Below are 21,485 nucleotides of genomic sequence, written 5' to 3'. Positions count from 1 at the left end.
GCCTCCCTCCCAAGCTCTGCCTGCCTCCCTCCGTGCCTGTCTCCCTCCGTGCCTGCCTCCCTCCCTGCCTCTCCCTCACAAGCTCTGCCTGCCCACCTCCCTCCCAACCTCCCACTGATTTGTGGCAAACGTATCTTTGTAAATTAATTTAAAGGCTGAAGCGTGATTAGCTAGCTACATGTCGTAAAATCTCCTTATAGACATTTTCTGTGATAAAACAAGGTGAGTGAGGGTGGACAGATAAGGGCTGTTCTGTAAACCTCACTTGGTTTTCCTTCGTCTGTGTCGTTATAGTTCAGTGACCCATGACTTTGAAAGTTTCAGACTAATAAATCATTTCTAAAACCAATGCTTTAATAGCTTTTTATTATCCTAATTAAACTAAACTAAATAAAACCGAAAATATACTGTAATATGATAGACATCTGCTATTTGAGAAATTATTTGTTGGAACAACTCCAGCGTGAGCGAGTGGACGGGTCTAATCCCTGTACACACACACCATGCGTTTCTCGTTTCAATTCGTCGCCACAGTTCAGTGACTACGACTCCGAAATAATAAAATTAATAAATCATTTAATCAATGGTCATTTAACAGATGATGAGATTATACAAAATGTTACTGGCACTGTTGACGTTCCCAGCACCAGCACAGCCGTACCCAGCACCAGCACAGCCGTACCCAGCACCAGCACAGCCGTACCCAGCACCAGCACAGCCGTACCCAGCACCAGCACAGCCGTACCCAGCACCAGCACAGCCGTACCCAGCACCAGCACAGCCGTACCCAGCACCAGCACAGCCGTACCCAGCACCAGCACAGCCGTACCCAGCACCAGCACAGCCGTACCCAGCACCAGCACAGCCGTACCCAGCACCAGCACAGCCGTACCCAGCACCAGCACAGCCGTACCCAGCACCAGCACAGCTGTACCCAGCACCAGCACAAAAGCAGCTGAAGCCAACACAGCAGCAGCGAGCACCAGCAAAGCTGATGCAAACATCTAAAAACATCGTGTGTGAAGTGAACAATTAGAATAAGTGTTAAATTCAAGTGTGTACATAGTGTTAAAATTAAAGTTGCAATAATTCTAATGTACAATAGTTTTCAAGAACTGTATTGTAGTACTCAACATACAGCAAAACCACTTTTAATAATACAGTGCTAACGGCTTAATGCACTGCAGTACCTATTTACTGTAGAGCATTCACAACTTCACAAAACTTCAAGATGGACATAACTCCAACAATAAGGTAAATACATGAATTACAGTATTTTTAGTAGAGTAGTAAAATATAGGTACAGTAAGTAATATGATACAATGCATTTTTATTGTGTACAAGAAAAAAAAAAGACACTGACGCAAACGCCTCTTGAAGGTCACCTCTTGCAACGAATCCAACGCTCCAACGAACTGGGGGTGGTCCCATATAGTACGTTGAATCGAGGTTGTACTGTATAGACCTCCAAGTTCACCAGGACATCTGTCGTGCTGCGGCACTTGCGGAAACCAAATTGAGAAGGGGAGAGGAGATGATGGTGTTCCAGGAACCACATCAGACAAACGTTAACCATACGTTCAAAGAGTTTGCAGACACAACTTGTGAGAGCAATAGGGCGAAAGTCCTTAGGGGAAGTACCCAGAGACCCCGGTTTGCGAACAGGGAGGACAACGGCATCGAGCCAGTCCTCGGGGACTGACGACGACTCCCAGATCCGATTATACAGACTCAGTAAATACTGAGACGTGCCCGGAGGGAGATGGCGAAGCATCTCATAATGAATACCATCGGAGCCTGCCGCCGTAGAACCGCAGAGGGCAAGGGCAGAACGAAGTTCAGAGAGAGAAAAGGGATCATTATAGGGAAGCTGAAGATGAGTGCAGAAATCTAAAGGACGAGACTCAAGGACAGGTTTACGAAGAAGGAAAGATTGGGGAAGATGAAGACCAGAGCTAACAGAAGAAAAGTGGGAACCCAGTTCGGAAGCGACCTGCAACGGGTCCGCCACAAGAGTATCATGGAGGTGAAGGACCGGTGAAACATCGGAAACGAACTTACCCGCTATCTTGCGGATACGCTTCCAGATCTGGGCCAGAGGGGTTTCGGACGTAATTGTTGAGACATAAGATGCCCAACATTCACGTTTAGCCGTACGGATGGCCCTACGGGCCACCGCACTCGCTTTCCGAAAGAAAAGAAAAGAATCGGTCATCTGCCTACGGCGGTGCCTCTTCCAGGCTGCACGCTTACAGCGGACAGCCCGAGCACAGTCCGCATTCCACCAGGGAACGCACTTCCGTGGACCCCGAGAGGAAGAGCGTGGAATAGAGCGGAGGGCAGCGTTGAAGACAGTGTCATGAAAAAGGAGGACAGCGCGAGAGAGAGGCAGAAGGGAGAGGTCAGAGAGAGCAGCACTGAGGGTAAATAGGGTCCAGTCTGCCTTAGCAAACTGCCACCTAGGGAAAGAGAGGGAAGGGCAAAAAGAGAAAAAGGAAACAAGGATGGGGAAATGATCACTACCATGGAGGTCATCAAGAACCTGCCACGTGAAATCTAAGTAAAGAGAAGAAGAGCAGAGAGAAAGATCAAGACAAGAAAGGGTGCGAGTCCGAGAGTCCAAATGAGTGGGCTCACCAGAATTCAGAAGAGACAGGGAAGAAGAGAGGAGAAACGGCTCAAGGAGGCGACCCCGGGTATTCGTCAGAACGTCACCCCAAAGAGAATGACGACAATTGAAGTCACCCAACAGGAGCACAGGCTCCGGCAAGGAGTCTAGGAGGTGTTTCAAATCAGGAAGAGAGAGCGGGACACTCGGGGGGAGATAAATGGAACAAACTGTGTACCATTTCCCCACAAAGATACGAGCAGCAGAACAATGGAGAGGCGAAGGAAAAAGTAAAGGAACAAAGGGAACATCAGCCCGAATCAAGAGAGCAGAAGAATTAGAAGCCCCAGCAATGGCTGGGGGGGGGAGAGAAAGGAATAGCCACGAAAACGACCAGGACGAGCACCAAGCATTGGCTCCTGGAGACAGACACAAAGGGGCGAAAACCGCGAAATCAGAAGTTGGAGTTCGAGGAAATTGGCGTAATAACCTCGAACGTTCCATTGAAGAATGGACAACGACGAGAAGAGAAAGGACAAAAACAGAGAACAAGGAAGAAACAAAGGCGAAAGAGCAACAGAGCACGTTAAAGAATATCAGGGTCGGGATCAGGGTCAGCAAAGTCAGGGTTAGGGGGCATGGGTAAACTGAGCAAAGATGGAGGGAAGGAAACGGGAGAACAGATCAGAGGTGGGCGGGCAGGGTCCGGAGGAGGAGGAGGAAGAGGAGGAGACAACGGAGAGGAGCAGTCAAGGACAGCAGCAGGAAGAGGGGGAGTAGAAAGAGGGGAGCGCACCCCAGCAAGAGCAGCAACCGAAAGGGAAGCAGGGGCCAAAGAAACCTCCATAGCAGGAACAGGGGGCGCAAGCACTGAAACGGGAGGGGAAGGAGCAACAGAGCCAGAAGGAGGAGCTGAGGAAGAAAGCGAAGCCTTCTTACCCGCCGGGGAAGAGGAAGGAGAGGAGCCAGGCTTACGCTTCTGACTTAAAGAGACCGGTGTCCCAGCAACTACGTACCGGGCAACGGATTCCAGTGTCTCAACAGGAGAAGCTGAACGAGAGCACACACGACGGCCGTTAGGAGAGCGATGGACATCCGCCCGCACCGACAGGCGGTGGGGAGAGCCGATAGATGGAGGAAGAGGATGGGAAGGAGGATCGGAGGGGGACGAGGAAGAAGACACAGAAGACACGACAGACCGGGTAGAAGGAAGGGGAACCCCAGACAGAGGACCAGGAGGAGGATCCTTCGGGAGAGAACCCAAAGGAACAGAGGAGGGGGCAGTGGGCGCATCAGGGTCCAAGGCCCGGAAACGGTTGTGAGTCTGAGGAAGGCGGGAAGGACGAGGAGAGGAAGAGCGCAACACGCGAGCATAAGAGATATTAGCATAAGGCGGGAGCCGGCGAACCTGGCGCCTCGCCTCAGGAAAAGATAAACGCTCCCGGTGCTTCAAGTTGAGGACGGCTGCCTCAAGCTTGTAATGGACACACGCACGGGAGAAGGTAGGATGGGCCTCACCGCAGTTGAGGCAACGAGCCTGGGGAGAAGTGCACTCCGACTTAGAGTGACCTTCGCCACCACACAAAGGACAGAGAGAGACAGTCCCGGAGCAGCGGAGGGCACCATGCCCAAACCTCCAGCACTTGTTGCAGAGCCGAGGAGAAGGAATGTACTCCTGGACAGAGCACCTGGCACCAGCAAGAATGACAGAGGGTGGAAGGGTCCTACCATCAAAGGTAATCTTCACAACCCGGAGGGGCTGACGGCGACTACCACGAGGGGGACGAGTAAACGTGTCCACCTGGAGAATAGAATGGCCCTGGGCAGCGAGGATATGTCGAATATCGTCGTGGCAGTCGCGCAGGTCCCGAACACCGGTCGCAACATGGGGCGGGAGCAAAATAGTGCCAACACTGGCATTCAACTGAGCGTTCTTCGAGACCCGAACGGGGGTCTCGCCAAGGCAGGATAAGGCAGCCAAGCGGGAAGCAGCATCCTGAGAAGGAGCAGCAACGACACGTGTACCGAGACGAGTGGGGTTGAAAGTAATGGAGGCATCCACAGAATCAACGAGATGTCGATGGAGGGAGAAATCGTCAGGAGGCGCAGAATCAAGAGGGAGGAGATCAAAATATTTGGCCCACGAAGCGGGACCAAACAAGGCCTGATAGGTAGCAGAACTGGAAGGAATCGAGCGAGGGCGGCCGTGACGAGGACGGCGGAGAGAACCCCCAGAGAGAGAGGAGTTAAAAGGCGCAGTAGTTACAACTAGAGAAGGAGCCGCGCCAGGGGACGAGGTAGTCACCAATGGGGGCTTGGGGCTCGACCCAACCACAGAGGAGGGAGGGAAGCCAGGGGAAGGAGTCAGAGAGGCCAAAAGAGGAGCAAGGTCGGGGCCCAATGCAGCGGAGGCTACAGAGCCCGGTCTTCCAATACGGACCGACTCGGGGGCTTGGTCGCCCACCCCACGAGCCTGAGAAGGTAAACCAGAAGAAGCCGAAACAGGGGTTATCATCTTGACGAAGAGAAGAATTCATTCACGAATGTGCCCCCACACCCACCATGGAGCCACAATTAGAGGCAGGACACCCAACAAGAAGCTATCGCCGATCTTGTCGGGGCCTCCTAGGGGTGCGTCGTGAGTATACGCCCCACAAACGCCACCTTAAGAAACCGACAGTCCGTCGAGATCGGGTTCAGTGACGAAAGGGGGATTGACAATAAAAGGTTCCCCTCGCTCTCGACATCGGGTACTACAGTTCTACGGATGCTTGAGTATGCCTCCTCAAGCACCCGGGCGTCAGAATAGAAGAAGTCCAAGGGAAGAACCAGAACGAGCAAAAGGTCGGCAGGAAACGGCAAGCAGATAGGAGAAGAGGGGGGAGAAAAACGAAACAGAAGGAAAAGGAAAAGATGCCCAGCAGAATTGGAGAGGACGGCAGCAGGAGCATAAGGCTAGAAAAGGACAGAGGACTGTCCCAAGGAGCATCACACTCCGGCAGCCGCCCACTAAGCCCCCACACGGCGACAACGAGCTGAGCGGGGAGGGGGTCAGGGATGCAAAATTTGTGTTACACATGCCTATAAATAAAGTGTGTCAAATTTAATGAACACAGATGCTGCAGTACTATATAGATTCCCCAATACTGATTTTCCATAAACCTGCACTGCTGTTATCACACTATTTCTCTGCCTCCCTTCCCTTGCATCACACACATGCACACATACTGTTACTGAAAATGCTGCCTTTTGGCTTTTAGGCAAAGGTTCACTGGAAACCTATCAAAAGTTAAGTTTACAGTGGTTGGTATATGAAAATAAAAAACGCTGTGTTACACACAAGATGGAGTATTACTTATGGCATTACTAACAAAAATAATTATTGAAATTTTGACTTAAAAGCATTACATAATATAAACTTACACTGTAGCTTCAGCAGAGCACTGGCAGTAATAGCATAATATTCTGATAGTTGAAAGCGGAGCATCAGCTGTAAAATTCTATACAAGAGTTCCTCATCTCCGTCCCAGGCTGCCCTCTGCACCATACCATCAAGCTTACGCCATAGCATGTTAACAAGGCCAGGATGTCTTTCTAATAACTCTTCGGAAATCTAGAATAAAGATATAAACTGAACTGAATTCAACAATTTAAATGTCTGGACTAAAAGTACTCAGAGATATAAAATGCAAATTTTATGACATTTAAGTTCAGCAATAATGTTTCATAGAAAAAAACAAATACTGTACTAAGTTTCTACAAGTTAATAAACAATTCCTTGCTTAGTGATTATTTTAGTACTGCAGGTACATCTAGAGCTTAAAGCTCTAGATATACCTGCAGTACTAGAGCTCTGACCATGGATCAGAGTATCAAAACAGCTGGTGAGAGTGTGTGAGGATAGCTGCTGTAGTTAATACTGTGTACGGGCTGCTGGGTGTAGATATCCTCATATGCAGTCATTCTTCCCACTTTCCCATAGTTTATTTCTTCTTTATTTGTCATTATTTTAAATAATGACTAATTTAATGACGAATTTAAATACAGTGGTACAGTACCTCGGTTTACGAATGCCCCTCTACGAATTTTTCGGGTTACATATTTTCTTCGGAAAATTTGAATCTGGTTACGAACTTAACCTTGGGATATGAGTTTGTTGATACGCATATGGACAACCTAGCGCATGGTGGCACGGCGATCATGCCTTGGTTTATCAGTGCCTCCTGCCAAGTGACAATCCCGCCTGAATTCTTTGCAAGGATTTACAGTTTATTTTTTTTATTTTTGGCTATTTGAGCTATATATCTTGCCATGGGTCCCAAGAAAGCAAGTGGTAAAGATCAAGGCTAGAAAACATATGTAAGAATAACCATAGAGGAAAAACAAGAGATCACTCGTAAACATGAAAATGATACATGTGTTGTTGAACTAGCTAGGCAAAACAATAAATCTTAAGGGGAGGAGGAGGAGGCAGTAGAGGATGTCCCTTCCTCATTAAAAAAATGTGTGCAGTATGGGATGAACTGCAACGTTTTGCTGAAAAGAATCACCCAGATAAAGCTGTAGCAGGCTGTTGCATTGATCTTATTAATGACAGTGTGATGTCTCACTACAGACAAGGGTTACAAAGAAGGGAAAAACAATCTTCAATGGAATGTTTTCTAGTGAGAAAATCAAGCAGTGAGCCAGAAGCAGATCCTAGTGGTATGCAGGCAAAACATGCCATAGTGTGCACGCCAGAGAAGTTTTCACTGCCCGATGTTATGACGGAAGGAGACTCCCCTTCCTAACAGTAACACCTCTCCTCCTCCCCCCTCACCCCTCTTCCATACGCCAACAGGAGTCATGAGTAAAGGCAAGTAATAACTTGTACATACTTTTGTAGTGAAGATTTGGGTGAATTAGGTATAAAATTTACTTTGAAGTTAATTTTTTCGGGAGTCAGGAACAGATTAATTCATTTCCCATTATTTCTCATTGGGAAATTTGCCTTGGTTTGCGAATTTTCGGGTTACGAACCGTCTCCAGGAATGGATTAAATTCGTAAACTGAGGTACCCCTGTAATGACGAATTTAAATAATTAATATAATTACTTTAAATATTTTAGACCAAAACGTGCATTGTTTTGGTCTAAATATTTACAGTGTGGTTAAGTACTAGTAGTAGCAATTATTCTCACTACCTGTGTTGAAGTTAATTAACAATATGCACACACTGCCAATTTTCCTTACATAGTTCTTCTTTTTACATTACTAAGCTGTGTATGTCAGCAAAAATGTGTATTTAAAATAAAAATTGCCTTCTTGGGTTTAATTTAAAAATACTATATTACATCCAAGGAAGTCAGCTTAATAAGGCTCTAGGCAGGCTTATTAAAACACTTTCATCCCCAGAGGACGTCCACAATTAACTCTGGATGTGCGAAACGGACGGCCGTGACGTCCAAAATTAAAATATCTGTCAAAACTATTTGTTTTCCGATCATTATGGGACTAGTTTTAAAATATGCGCCTTTAGATTGTGAACCATTTGAGATCAGAATAAACGGCGTAGCATGAAAATTGAGGCGAGAAAACTGAACAGAGTGTACATATTATATTGTAGGAGGGCAGATTGGCGCTCGCTCCTGGGTAACGATCTGGGTAACGCTCGGCGGACTTTTTAAATTCGCTGTGGGTAGCGTGCCTGTTTGTTTATCTTTTATACATATGTTCCTTCAGAAAATTCTATTGCAAACAAAATGATACCAAAATGAACGATGTAACATGAAAATTGATGGGTAACTCTAACGGATAACGCTCGGCCGATTTTTGGGTTTGCTGCGGGTGGCACGCCGGGCTTTTTGACCTTATACGCATATATCCCCTTAGAGAATTCTATTGCAAACAATTTGATATGAAAATGAACGATGTAACACGAAAATTGACATAAGAAAACTGAAAGAGTACAAACAATTTAGTGGTTGCACGCTCACGGGTAATGCTCGGCCGATTTTCGGGTTTGTGGCAAGTGGCATGCAGTTTTTTTTTTTTTTACCTTATATGCCTATATCCCTTTAGAGAATTCTATTGCGAACATTTTGATACCAAAACGAACGATGTAACACGAAAATTGACGTGAGAAAACACATTTTAGTGCGGGTGTTGTTTGTATGCAGATGGGTGCTCACTCACTGGACATGCTTGGCCGGTTTTCGGGTTTGCCGAGTGTGGCACGCCAGGCGTTTTTAACTTTATATGCATATAAGCCTGTAGGGAATTCTATTGTGAACAATTTGATACCAAAATGAACGACGTACAATGAAAATTGAGGTGAGAAAACTGAAAAGAGTATACACATTTGTGTGCAGGTGTTGTGAGTGTGCCAATGGGTGCTTGCTCGCAGGTAACACTTGGCTGTCTTTCAGCTTTGCTGCAGGGTCGGGCATGCTTGGCTTTTGAACCTTGTATGCATATACCCATGTAGGGAATTCTACTGCAAACACATTGATACAAAAATGAACGACATAGCAAGAGAATTGAGGTGAGAAAATTGAAAAGAGAATACACATTTTAGTGCTCTTGTGTGCTCACGGATAACACTGCTGATTTTTGGGTATGCTGCGGGTGGCACGTGGGGCTTTTGGACTTTATATGCATATACCCCTGTAGGGAATTCTATTGCGAACACATTGATACAAAAATGGACGACATAATACGAAAACCAAGGTGAAAGAACAGAAAAGGAGTATACACATTTTAGTCTGGCCGCATGTTGACGTGAAACACCCGACCCCAATTGAGGTAGGCTGGGGCGCACGCACCGGGGGCAGCAAAGTGTAAAGCTTAAGCCATCACCTTAAGCCATCAGTTATTCAAAGAAAAACAAAACTCTATCAGTGTTATATAAAAAGAGAAGCTGCTTACCACTTGATGTCTGTAGTGCGAGCTAGAGAAGCCGACGCTCCACAGGGACAGAGCGGGTCCCAGCTGCCTCGCCTCTACACCCACGTTGTTAACAAACTTGAGAACCTGCAATACATTACTTAATTGCTCACTTATCATAATTTGTTTTTATTTTTATTTGGGGATGGAAGGGTATTTTTTCAGAATGGATGAGAAAATAAATCAAACAAAATACAGTATATAGTTAAAGATATTAAAATGTATAAAAAAAAAAAATAAGTTGTATAAAATATATCTTACCTGAATGTTACTTGAAAAATTACAGACACTTAACTTTGGAAATACCGGAGCTACGGAAATAACGACCAGGGTACAGCCCCATATAGGCCGTTAAATCGAGTGGATACTGTACTCTCATGCACAAGAGTTTCATAGGCCATTGCTCCCTGCACCTCTCTGAGGGGGACCATGTTCTGGCTAATAGTCCCTGGTAGACATGACAACTCCATATAATTGAAGCCCCATACTAATATTACCTAAAACCAGTGCAATAGCTCCAGGGAGCCGAAGGGGCTCCCCCACAGAAACCTAGACAGTAGTACTTGCTTTAAACAATCCATTGGTTCCATGTCTATTTTGTTACATGGTAATTTGTTCAATAGATCAACAACTATTTCCAAATCAGTATTTACCCAATTCTTTCCTAAATCTAATAATATGATATTCCCTTACTAAGGATATTTAATCAATCAAATTAATTACCAATTGCTCATGCTCTTCATTGTTGGATCTGAGTACTTGGTAAATGATGAAAGTAGTAGTGTCCCTGATCTTCTTGTGTCCCTGAGGGTGATGCAGGTACAGTTGAAAAAGCTCTTCCAAACTTCCCTCGACATCGCCTTCATAGCACATGGCACTGGGGAGAGTCTTGGTTTATCACAGTGTGTCCTTGAAGACTTGAAAATATGTGGCTGGGAGTTCACATAAAAAGGTAGGATGAACAAGAATGTAAATAAAGGAAAATTGTGTCCAAGATGAAGAAGTTGGAGGGTGAACTATGCTTAATGCAACAGCCAAAATGGAGGCTGTACAAGCTGAAATACACAAGGAAACCTTTTGAGTAACAGTGCAAGAATTAATACCAATCAAAGATCGTATGGGGTCCCGGTAATAGTCGGGTTCGTTCTCGACGCACAACTGAGAATTTTGGGCTTGAATCCCAGACTGGACAGAAATGACTGGACACATTTCCTTTCACCCAATGCACCTGTTGTTCACTTAGCAGTGAACAGGTATTCAAGAGTTAGTCAGCTTGTTGTGGGGTTGCATTCTGGGCAGGGTCAGTAATTCAGCTTTGATGGGGGTGATACCTCAATAAAAGCCAAATGTGTATGAATACACTCTGGCTTCCTGTCCCCGACACAGTGAATTATATTAACCATTTAAAATGTTCATGGCATTTGAAGGGAAGGGGAGGAAAAAAAAAAAAAGAGTGAGTGAGTGAGTGAGAGAGAGAATTGCGTGCGTGTGTGTGATAACCTAAGTGTAGTTACAGGATGAGAGCTACGCTCATGGTGTCCCGTCTTCCCAGCACTCTTTGTCATATAATGCATTGAAATTAGTGACGGTTTTGGCCTCCACCACCTTCTCACCTAACTTGTTCCAACCGTCTACCACTCTGTTTACAAAAGTGAGTGAGTGAGTGAGTGAGTGAGTGTGAGAGTGAGTGTGAGAGTGAGTGTGAGAGTGAGTGTGAGTGTGAGAGTGAGTGTGAGAGTGAGTGTGAGAGTGAGTGTGAGTGTGAGAGTGAGTGTGAGAGTGAGTGTGAGAGTGAGTGTGAGAGTGAGTGTGAGAGTGAGTGTGAGAGTGAGTGTGAGTGTGAGAGTGAGTGTGAGAGTGAGTGTGAGTGAGAGTGAGTGAGAGTGAGTGAGAGTGAGTGAGTGTTTGTTTTTAACAACAGTTCTATGAAACAAGATACTTACACAAATATATATTTATAATAACTGCAACCTTAACCTTTGACCTAGAAAGTGTAATTAGTGCAGTGTTGTAGAAGGTAATAGAGTACAGTGTGGTGTAAGCTAGGTGGTACATTGCAACATTAACATTTACTGTACTGGTAAATGACAGTGAACATAATCATTTTAACCTGCACTCTTAGCTTAGCAACAACATTCTAAATGATGTAGAATAACAGTCTAGCATATTTTACAGATTTCAGACAAATTTTAGTCAGAATGCCACCATGGATAAAATAAAGGATTTTTGTAATTACAGTACAGTACTATGTTTTTACTTACCTTGCAAGATAATACTTGAAGCCCAAGTGCAGGACATATTCTTCAGGATAACTCTTCCTAGTAAACTCCTGCAGCTTGTGAATGACACCCACTTGGCTGGATTTGCTGGCCCAAGCACATAATTTGTGTAGCACGGCAAAGGGTGGCTGAATATTCCGTCTGATACACAGTACAACAATTTTAGCATTTAAAAAAAAACAGCATTGAATGTAATGAAACGCTATTTTCTGGGCGAGTCCCTGGGGCTTCCCGGAGCTATCCAGGCTGAATGGGTATGTTTAACTTTCTGGCATCAGTCAATGCATGGAGTTCTTGCCTACCAGGGACCACGAACCAGAACCTGGCCCCCCCTCTAAGAGAGGCACAAGGAGCAATGGCCTATAGAGACCCCCCCCCTTCCCCCCTGTGGATGGGAGCATTCTATGTCTGCCATCAACCCAGGATAGGCACCCAGAAAGGTAGGTGCCCCAAAACAAACCCCTATTCTGGTAAAATTATTGCGACCTAAGACTAAACAAGTAGACAGAACTCTCCAAACGAAAATTAGCAAATGAGCACGACGTCATCATGTCGCCACGCTGCTGTCTGCGCAACCTCCCCGCCTCCCTGGGAGGGGAAAGGGGGAGCTTCAAACCCCCCGCTGGCAATCCAGCCTATAGTTCTTAGGCTGGACGTCAAAAAAACGTAAAAAACACTGTAGACTGGAGGGAGGGAGGGATGCTGGGGAGCCTCCGGGACTCACCCAGAAAATAGAGTTTAATTACATTCAACGCTGGTTTTCTGGGGGGGGGGCCCCGACGGCTCCCCGGAGCTAACTACCCAAAGATAAGGAAGAAACAGGGACTTACCCGGGAGGCAGTCCTCACTCCTCAACGCGAAGTCGAGACAACTGGCCGCAACTGCCGACCCAATGTAATGCAGGACCTGCCAGGCCCAGGGACATTCACTGGGTAGCGAGCAAGCAGAACCCTGTTCAACCTCCAAAAACCCCGGGCCCGAATGTCAACCCAAGACATGTTACCAAAGACGGCAGCAAACTTACGAACGTCATGGGCCTGGGGATAGACCGCATAACAGGCTAGCTAGACTTAATAACCCTGCAGACGACCTGAGAAACCCACACCCGGGAACAGGGTAGAAGGGAAACCGGGTCAACCCAAAGCGCATCCCTGGCCACCGAGGCCGTGGCGTGCAAATTACGGTGGAGAGCCGCAATTGAACAAAACACATGATGCACCCCCGGCCTGACCAACCAAGCATCAACGACCCAAGGACCCCTTTGGAACGCAGTCGTGTCATTCTTGGCCAGAAAAGGAGGAGACGGCTGTAACCGAACAAACCTATCACCAGGACCGAAGGAGCAGAAACCCCTGCGCCGGAGGAGAGCATGAAGCTCCCTAACCTGACCCCCAGAGGTCAATGTCAACAGGAAAAAAAAGAGCCTTGGAGAAACAATCCCGAACCGAAGGGACCACAACAAATCGAGGAGAAGAGAGAAAAGAGAGCACCCAGTCCAAAGACTAGGATGGCTCAGGAGGAGCCTGAGCAGACCAGAGGTGAAACAACGCACGAGACAGCTTGCAGAACGAGGCAGAAGTGACATCAACGCCGAAAGCAAGCTGAAGCAGCACCGTATGATACGAGGCAACAGTATTCGGCATAAGATGACAGTCCTGGAACAACCAACCCTATCAGAGACCAAAGAGAACCTACGCAGAGATAGGAAAAAACGAAAGGACCGCCAGGAAACTTCATAGTGCCACCAAGACGAAGTCCGCAGGTGGGAGATCAACAACGAAGCCACCTGTGCACCTTACAAGTGATGATAAACCCGAGTCAAAAACTCCAGACGTGAAAACTTGAGAAGACTAAACCAGCCTCGTACCGAACTGGACTGATCTACTGAAAGAGGCAGAGCCACAAAAAGACCCTCGGGTTTGGACACCGAGCAAACAGCGCCTGAAACCAGGGCTGGGCCGGCCACCAAGGGGCCAGAAGGACAACTCTTCCCTGGTAAGTCTCCAAGGAAGCCAGGACCTGAAGCAACAGCTGAACCGGGGGGAAAAGGTACAGGTAACCCCACCTCGCCCAGTCCAGCCAAAAGGCATCGACCCGGATAGCCTCGCAGTCAGGGAAGGGCGCCACATATACCAGAAGATGCTTCAACCACGCCGACACAAAGAGATCCACTTCCGGAATTCCAAACATCTGGCACAGCCAACTGAAGGAGTCAGCGTCGACCGTCATTCCATGGAAAGGGGAAGGAAATGAGACAGGCCGTCCGCCAGGATGTTGGACACTCCCCGGACATGAACCGCCAGGAGAGCTAAACCCCGAGAATTCAGCAGACAAGTCATCCGAAGCGACCAGCCCCAAAGAGCCAAGGACCGCATTGAACCCCCTCAGTTCAGGCAATGAACCACCGGGAAACAGTCTGAATGGAGCCGGATCATCGATCCACAAGCGACTCAACCCTCTGGAGCCACATCCACACTGCCGCAAACTCCCTGACCGCGCCAGATTCAACCCAAAGGGAAGACAACGAAACGAAAGCGGTAGCCTTGACGCCTCACAACAAAACCGAGCCAGTCCTTGAACCTTGGATGAATTGGGACGTGCCAATACGCGTCTGAGATCCAGGGACACCATCCAAGCGCTCGGCTCCAACAGAAGACGGACCTGGGACAGAGTAGTCATCCAGAAGGAGTGGACAATAAACCCACGGGTTCAGATGGGAAAATTCCAGAATGAACAGGAGGTTGCGCAGTCCCGTGTCGGGACCAGGACACCCACCTGAGGGACGACGTCGTTTCGACCATGCCCAAGCGAACCCACTCCGAGATGACCTGACAGAGCGCAGGAGAAGAGGCCTGCCCCATCAGCCCCGAACCCCCCCCCCCCCCCCCCCCCGAGGGAGGAGGGGCCACCCAACGCCACCACAGGTCGCATGAAACGACCCGAAAAGCCCACAACTTGTGAGACCAGGTGCGAGCAAAGAGAGCGAGCTTTCTCCCCCCCCCCCCCCCCATCGCCCCGTCAATGGAACGAACCGCAAAAAGGCCGACGCACCTTACGAGCACCTAAGCGGCGTATAGGGCGGTCCCCGCGCCGACCAGAAAAAGACGGAACCGAAGGCTGCGCCTGCCCCGAATCTGGCACCACTGGCCTACCACGAGGAACGGAACCCCGAGCCCTGGCACGACCCTTCCGGGAGGGACCCCCACAAGCCCCCTCCCCAGGAGCACTAACAAGTCAGACAGGTCTACAACTAACTGAAGCCGCCTGCAGGTACTGCACCATCACAGACTCCCTAAACAGCAAAGGACAAAAAGGCAAAGACAAGCGAAGAGAAACATAGAACTGCGAAACCGCATCACGCAGGAATGATGCAAAGAGCTTCAACAAAGCAGACGACGCCTACACCACAGAGGGCAGCGCACTAGACTCGGCAGTGGCCCCAAGCACTCCCACATCCAACTCAAGCCAATCCGAGAACAGCTCAGGGAGGCAAAAGAAATGCAGGGCCGAAGCAAGCAGGCCAAGAGTACGCAAATGCTCCGCAACCAAGGCTGACGAAAGGGAGGGAAGCTGCACGTGAAGTGGCACAACACCAACATCCCGCGGAATGGCAGGGGGGAACAAACAAGCATTGAGGTGCTCGAAGTCGCCCCCTCAGGAAAACCTAAAACGCCGTCTGAATCTCTCGCCAGTCAAGCACGTGGGACCGACAGAATGTGTGCCAAGCCTCAAACGAAAAGAGAGGACAATCTGCCAACCAGGACGACTCCGGAACTTCATAACGAACCCAGTATGGACAAGATGAACCGTACATGAAAGAACGCGGATCCATCACGAAAGCATAATCCGGGTCGCGAAAAGCCAAAAACCTCCAGAATGAATAGGGGTTTGTTTTGGGGCGCCTACCTTTCCGGGTGCCTATCCAAGTCGATGGCAGACATAGAATGCTCCCAACCACAGGGGGTCAACACAGGCCATTGCTCCTCGTGCCTCTCTAGAGGAGGCCAAGTTCTGGCTCGTGGTCATCGGTAGGCATGAACTTCACGCATTGACTGATGCCAGAAAGCATCAGTCAATGCGTTAAGAAAGTTATACATATCCATTCAGCCTGGATATCTCCGGGAAGCCAACGGGGCTTCCCCCAGAAAACTAAATATTGTAATACAGTATAGTTATATAATTCTCAAAGTACCGTAATATATGATAATTTTTAAAGTAATCATTTAATTAAAAAAATGAATTTCCAAGCTCTTAATCTGATAAACAAATTGCAATCATATTTGGTCTTTTGAAATTTCTCTAATTTCAGACATTTCTAAATATATAATACATCTGTAAAGATGTAAAGACATTTTTGGCCCCATTTGGAGTAATTTACCCATTCTCTGATCCCTACTCTAGATGCTTTTTCTCCTTCAGTAACTTTGTGGGCTGTTAGCCATATTGCAAATTTGTGATATCACATACAGAGGTGGCCAGGAAAAATGAAATTGACAAAATTTGTACTTCAGCTCAATATTCAACCCATGACCACTGTTGTGAACCAACTTGGAAGCATTTTATTGTTAATTTAATTACACATTATTCTTACCTGACATAATAATTGACGTCTTCTAGTTCTTTTATTTGACGAGCAGAATTAACAAGATCACATAGCAGAGATAAGTGCTTGCAGGGAAGTGTTCTTGGTTGATGCGCTGGGTTAGTTGCTTCTTGTTTGTCTTCTGATCTTGTTAAGTTTTTGTTCAATGCTGAAAGATGTAAATCGGCTGTTGTATCTTCTATGTTTGATGGTATTATTACCGATTTGTTCATTTTGTCAAAAGGCTTGGTTTCTTTAGTTCTAAATAGGAAATTTGATTCTATTTGCATACTAATTTTCTCTATTTCTATTTTTTTCTGTAAAAAATTTGGCGACTTCATATATTTATTGCCAGAATTAGTACATTGATCACTCTCAATTATTTGTTCATTCGTGTATTTGTTAATGGTAGAAAGTGGATCATTAGTCAAGATTTTTTTATTTTTTATTATATGCTTATTTTGATATTTGTGGCACCCTCTTTTCCTCCTACCCTCAGTTTTCAAAAATGTATTTTGAACCTGGTATACAATATAATCTAAATTTCTTTCTTTCTTGAGTTGACTTGCTTCTTCATATTTAGAAACTGGCTTGCCATTGTGTACATTAGCAATGAATGAAATTGTTTCAGCAAAGTGCTTTGGGTATAATGTAAACCCACGGAGAGCTGCTGCACAGCAAGTGCAGCTTTGACCCCACCAGTGCACCAAGAGGTGTGTACTTGATAAAGTAATCTGCTGCATCCCTGAAAATGTACAAAATAAAGTAAGAATATTAATGATATTTAAATATCCTATGTAATTTATAAAAAAGTTATGCAATATAAAATAAAACTAACACGAATATTGTAAAATAAATCGTACATGTTCCATGGCTTAACGAGTTTTTATTTTTATTTTTTTGATAGCTGGAGAGTGGGGAGGCTGGCATTCATCACTCATTGCTGAGTTATCGAGTGGGGAAGCATCTAGCAAGTTCTCCTTTTGTGGTCAAATGATGTACTGGGTATTGGAGTACATATCAATTGAGGAAGTCCCCACCTTACAACAGGAATGCATTTCTAATTTCCAATTGCACGTCAATCGGTCAGAACTCGAGAAAACTTTTTCCCATAGGTGCAGTCCAAATTAATGGTTTTTGGATTCTTGGATAATTTGGGCATAGAAATTACTAGTGCCTTACTGCCCATTATCAACAAAGTTTTGATGCAAACCAGGGGTTCATGACACTTATTTACACCAAATAACACAAATATTTTATTGATTTTCAGCATTATACATTAGTGAATTTTTAATAAAATCTCATTACAGGTAAGTTTAGGCAAGTGTAGGTGTCATTGTAACGATATGTAATAAATAAAGCTGTTGGGTACAATTATGAGAGCATGTACAGAGTACCCTACTAGAAACTGTATGACTTAGGACTGCTGCCATCATCTGTCTTGACAGGAATGATGTCAGTCCACTGTCACCTGACAGACCCTACACCACGCTCCCATGCTCGTGGTCTATCCCTTGTGACTGGCCCTCTTTATATGTCACTTATGTAATGGGCACTTTCCCTATTGGACAATCTGGGCATATATTAGCAATGATATATGCCTAGATTGCAGTACCAACCCACAAATATCAATATTCGAGGTGTGTTGTATTAATATGCTTCAGTGGCATTTTTAACTGATTTCGAGATGCAATATCTGGCTCTGGCTGCCAGATGCCCATGCTTGGGTTTCTGTGGCACTGGTGTTTGGAGACTATTTACTATCCATGATGCATCTCTTTAGGTGAATATCAATTTGCAAATTTCCTATTTAGGGACTACATTCACCTGAATATAAAAATACAAGTTAAATATTGATAACACCTGATGTCTAATACCATTATAAATTTATTTTTTGTAGCTATTTTTTAAATTTGCATGTCTTTAATGCTTCAATGTTACTGGAGGTAATTTGAAAATTTGCTAAAATGTTTGGGTTCATGCAGATGCTATGAATTTTATCATATGCAAGTGGTTGGTCACTTGCAAGTGTCCGGATACAGGCAATCATATCCCAAGTGGCCGACGGCTGGTAACTTTACCTTAGGTTATCTTGAGGTTATCTTGAGATGATTTCGGGGCTTTTTAGTGTCCCCGCGGCCCGGTCCTCGACCAGGCCTCCACCCCCAGGAACCAGCCCATGACAGCTGACTAACACCCAGGTACCTATTTTACTGCTAGGTAACAGGGGCATAGGGTGAAAGAAACTCTGCCCAATGTTTCTCGCCAGCGCCTGGGATCGAACCCAGGATCACAAGTCCAGCGTGCTGTCTGCTCGGCCGACCAGCTCCCTACATACCTTACCCCAAAAAGGAATATTTTTTACCCTACTTTAGTACACAGTACTTTACACTTTCACAACTCAATAGGCAACTCATCACATGAAAATTACTCGCCTATTTAGCGTGTTTCTCTACTCACATTTTGGTTTATTTCATTTGGCTATTTATCTAATTCTGCCTATTTCCTTACATACCCATTTGGTCCAACTGACTACATGCTTGTTTGGTCCACTTAATTCACTTCTCACCTATTTGGTGTGCTTTACAACTAGCACATGTACTGTGTTCCACTACTCTCTTACTTTGCTCATTCAGCTTTCACTATTTTTATTGATACCTGGTTGATGGGGTTCTGGGAGTTCTTCTACTCCTCAAGTCCGGCCCGAGGTCAGACTTGACTTGTGAGAGTTTGATTCACCAGGCTGTTGCTTGGAGCGGCCCGCAGGCCCACATACCCACCACAGCCCGGTTGGTCCGGCACTCCTTGAAGGAAACACTCTAGTTTCCTCTTGAAGATGTCCACGGTTGTTCCTGTAATATTTATGATGCTCACTGGTAGGATGTTGAACAACTATGGACCTCTGATATTCATACAGTGTTCTCTGATTGTGCCCATGGCACCTCTGCTCTTCACTGGTTCTATTCTGCATTTTCTTCCATGTCATTACTCCAGTACGTTGTTATTTCACTGTGCAGATTTGGGACCTGTCCCTCCAGTATTTTCAATGTGTATATTGGACCTGTCCCTCCAGTATTTTCAATGTGTATATTATTTGGTATCTCTCTCATCTCCTTTCTAGTGAGTACATTTGGAGAGCTTTGAGACGATCCCAATACTGTACTTTAGGTGCTTTATCTCGTCTATGCGTGCCGTATATGCTCTCTGTATTCCCTCAATTTCAGCAATCTCTCCTGCTTTGAAGGGGGAAGTGAGTACTGAGCAGTACTCAAGACGGGACAACACAAGTGATTTGAAGAGTACAACCATTGTGATGGGTTGATATTACTCATTGGTTTTTGTCTATTTTACTACTTGGTCATTTAGTTTCCTTTATTTAATCACCCATTTAGTCAATTTCACTGAATTTTACGGCTATATTATCAGTCTTAACACAGATCGATTTGTTACTAGATTGTAACATTAAGGCCTGTACAACATTTGGTATTAATTATCCTTAACTTTTATGTATGTCTACATTTCTCAAAATTCATCATACAATATAATATGTGTCTCCGTTAGATTTGGCTAGGCATACACTAGGCTGTGTTAGGTAATAAAATTAATATTTAAATTACAAAGTAGCAAGGCCTATCAGATCAAAGTGGCCCATTTTTTAATTCTCTCCTATTATATTATTATATATACATAACTGAACAAGCCGTTCAGGCTTGTTCGCATACATATATAATATACTGTATATATATATATATTATATTATATATATATTACTATATAGCCACTCTTATAGACCCATATTGTTAGGTTGGGTTATTTTCTGTTTGGTGCGAGTGTGAATAGTTCCAATATGACCCGAAAGAGCCAAGTAACCTGTATCCTTCACTAACCTGTGTGAACTGTTGGGAATATTGGTGTAGTTGTTTTCACTGAAGCTGTGGCTTCAGGAGGCGTCCAGAGCAGCTTGTCTCAAGCCTCTGAGACCTTCCATGTAACCGCTGTACCTTACAGGTACTACATCTGAAATCAATCGTGTACGAAAGAGATGTTAGTGAACAGGTGTAGAGTAGTGAGCACCTGCTCCTGCGTCGGCCCCAGCCTGGTCTACACCCCCTCCTTCAGGTCTCCCTTCTCCGGGAAGATAATGACGAAGACGACGACAACCACTACGTCAGGGACCATCACGCGTGCTCCTTCCAATGGGCTCCTCCTGGTCAACTGGAGCTGGGTGACAAGCAGCCTTGCGGGCTGAGGGCACCATGGGCACCGTGGGCTGTGCCCCTCACACAGTGCCAGCCTGGCAGCGCTGGTCCTACTGCCAGGTCTCTTGGGCATTACAATCCTTAACAGAACAAAACAAATACATACGTGCAGTTTAGATGCAAGTCCTTACTCGACGGTGACTTTTTGTAAGCATATAATACGGTTAGCATATTAAGTTATTTCGTGCTTATTTCGCAAATAGCAATTATTACAGGCATCCACCGCACTTTATTTTATGTATTTTTTTTCTTATTACGAAACTGGATGCAGACAGGTTTATCCCAATTGCATGAGTATAATTACTTTTTCTTCTTGATAGTAGGTGCAGTGTGCATGAAGGGTTTGTCCTCCCGATGACTGCACCAGTACAGGTGTTGGGAGAGGCGTTAATGTTGAGATGATCGGAGTTCCAAAGGTGCTTGTTGCGTTGTGCTGTAGATAGAGGAGTGACGACTACAACAGAGGTGTATGTTAGCGGGAGACTTGCCGCACCGTAGGGCGGTGTGTTGTGTTTATGGCGTCAGCTGATCCATGGTGGTGCGGCGAGGCGGTTGTTTTCCGTGTTCAGCTGTTGGTGGCGCCAGGTATAAATGTGGCGCGGGTCAGATGTGACCCAATTTGTTGGTCGACTGGAGATATTTAGCCAGTGCTTTGACTATTTGGTATTTTTCTTGTAACGAGTGATCACCACCTCCTAATATGTGCTCGATAGTAAAGGGTATTTTTAGTGAGATAAGTTTAGTTTAGTTCATTTATTATGCACCCCATACCCATCTTGTGGGCGGTAGTGGAAAGGGTTACAGAGGCACATAGTGGGCTCAGGGACTGAACC

At 45.7% G+C, this 21,485-nt stretch overlaps 1 protein-coding gene across 4 annotated transcripts in view; it reads right to left on the bottom strand.

Annotated features, from left to right (window-relative positions):
* LOC123748386 (uncharacterized) overlaps window positions 1-21,262 on the bottom strand; it is a 33,356-nt gene extending 12,094 nt beyond the window's left edge. The window contains exons 1-7 of one of the 4 annotated variants that reach the window (XM_069308431.1): window positions 20,957-21,261; window positions 20,281-20,732; window positions 16,403-17,138; window positions 11,794-11,952; window positions 10,256-10,409; window positions 9,515-9,619; window positions 6,032-6,221 (exon numbers count right to left, since the gene is read on the bottom strand). In XM_069308431.1, the coding sequence (XP_069164532.1) occupies window positions 6,032-6,221; window positions 9,515-9,619; window positions 10,256-10,409; window positions 11,794-11,952; window positions 16,403-17,136 (1,342 nt within the window). In that variant the 5' untranslated portion in view covers window positions 17,137-17,138; window positions 20,281-20,732; window positions 20,957-21,261. Of the gene's footprint in view, window positions 1-6,031; window positions 6,222-9,514; window positions 9,620-10,255; window positions 10,410-11,793; window positions 11,953-16,402; window positions 17,139-20,280 lie in introns of all 4 variants that reach the window. The other 3 variants (XM_069308432.1, XM_069308433.1, XM_069308434.1) reach the window with 3 other exon arrangements.
* Between the last annotated feature and the right edge of the window lie 223 nt (window positions 21,263-21,485).

This window comes from Procambarus clarkii, chromosome 62, assembly GCF_040958095.1.
Source record: "Procambarus clarkii isolate CNS0578487 chromosome 62, FALCON_Pclarkii_2.0, whole genome shotgun sequence".
NCBI classification, from domain to species: Eukaryota; Metazoa; Arthropoda; class Malacostraca; order Decapoda; family Cambaridae; genus Procambarus; species Procambarus clarkii.
This window is presented reverse-complemented; position numbering and strand designations above follow the sequence as displayed.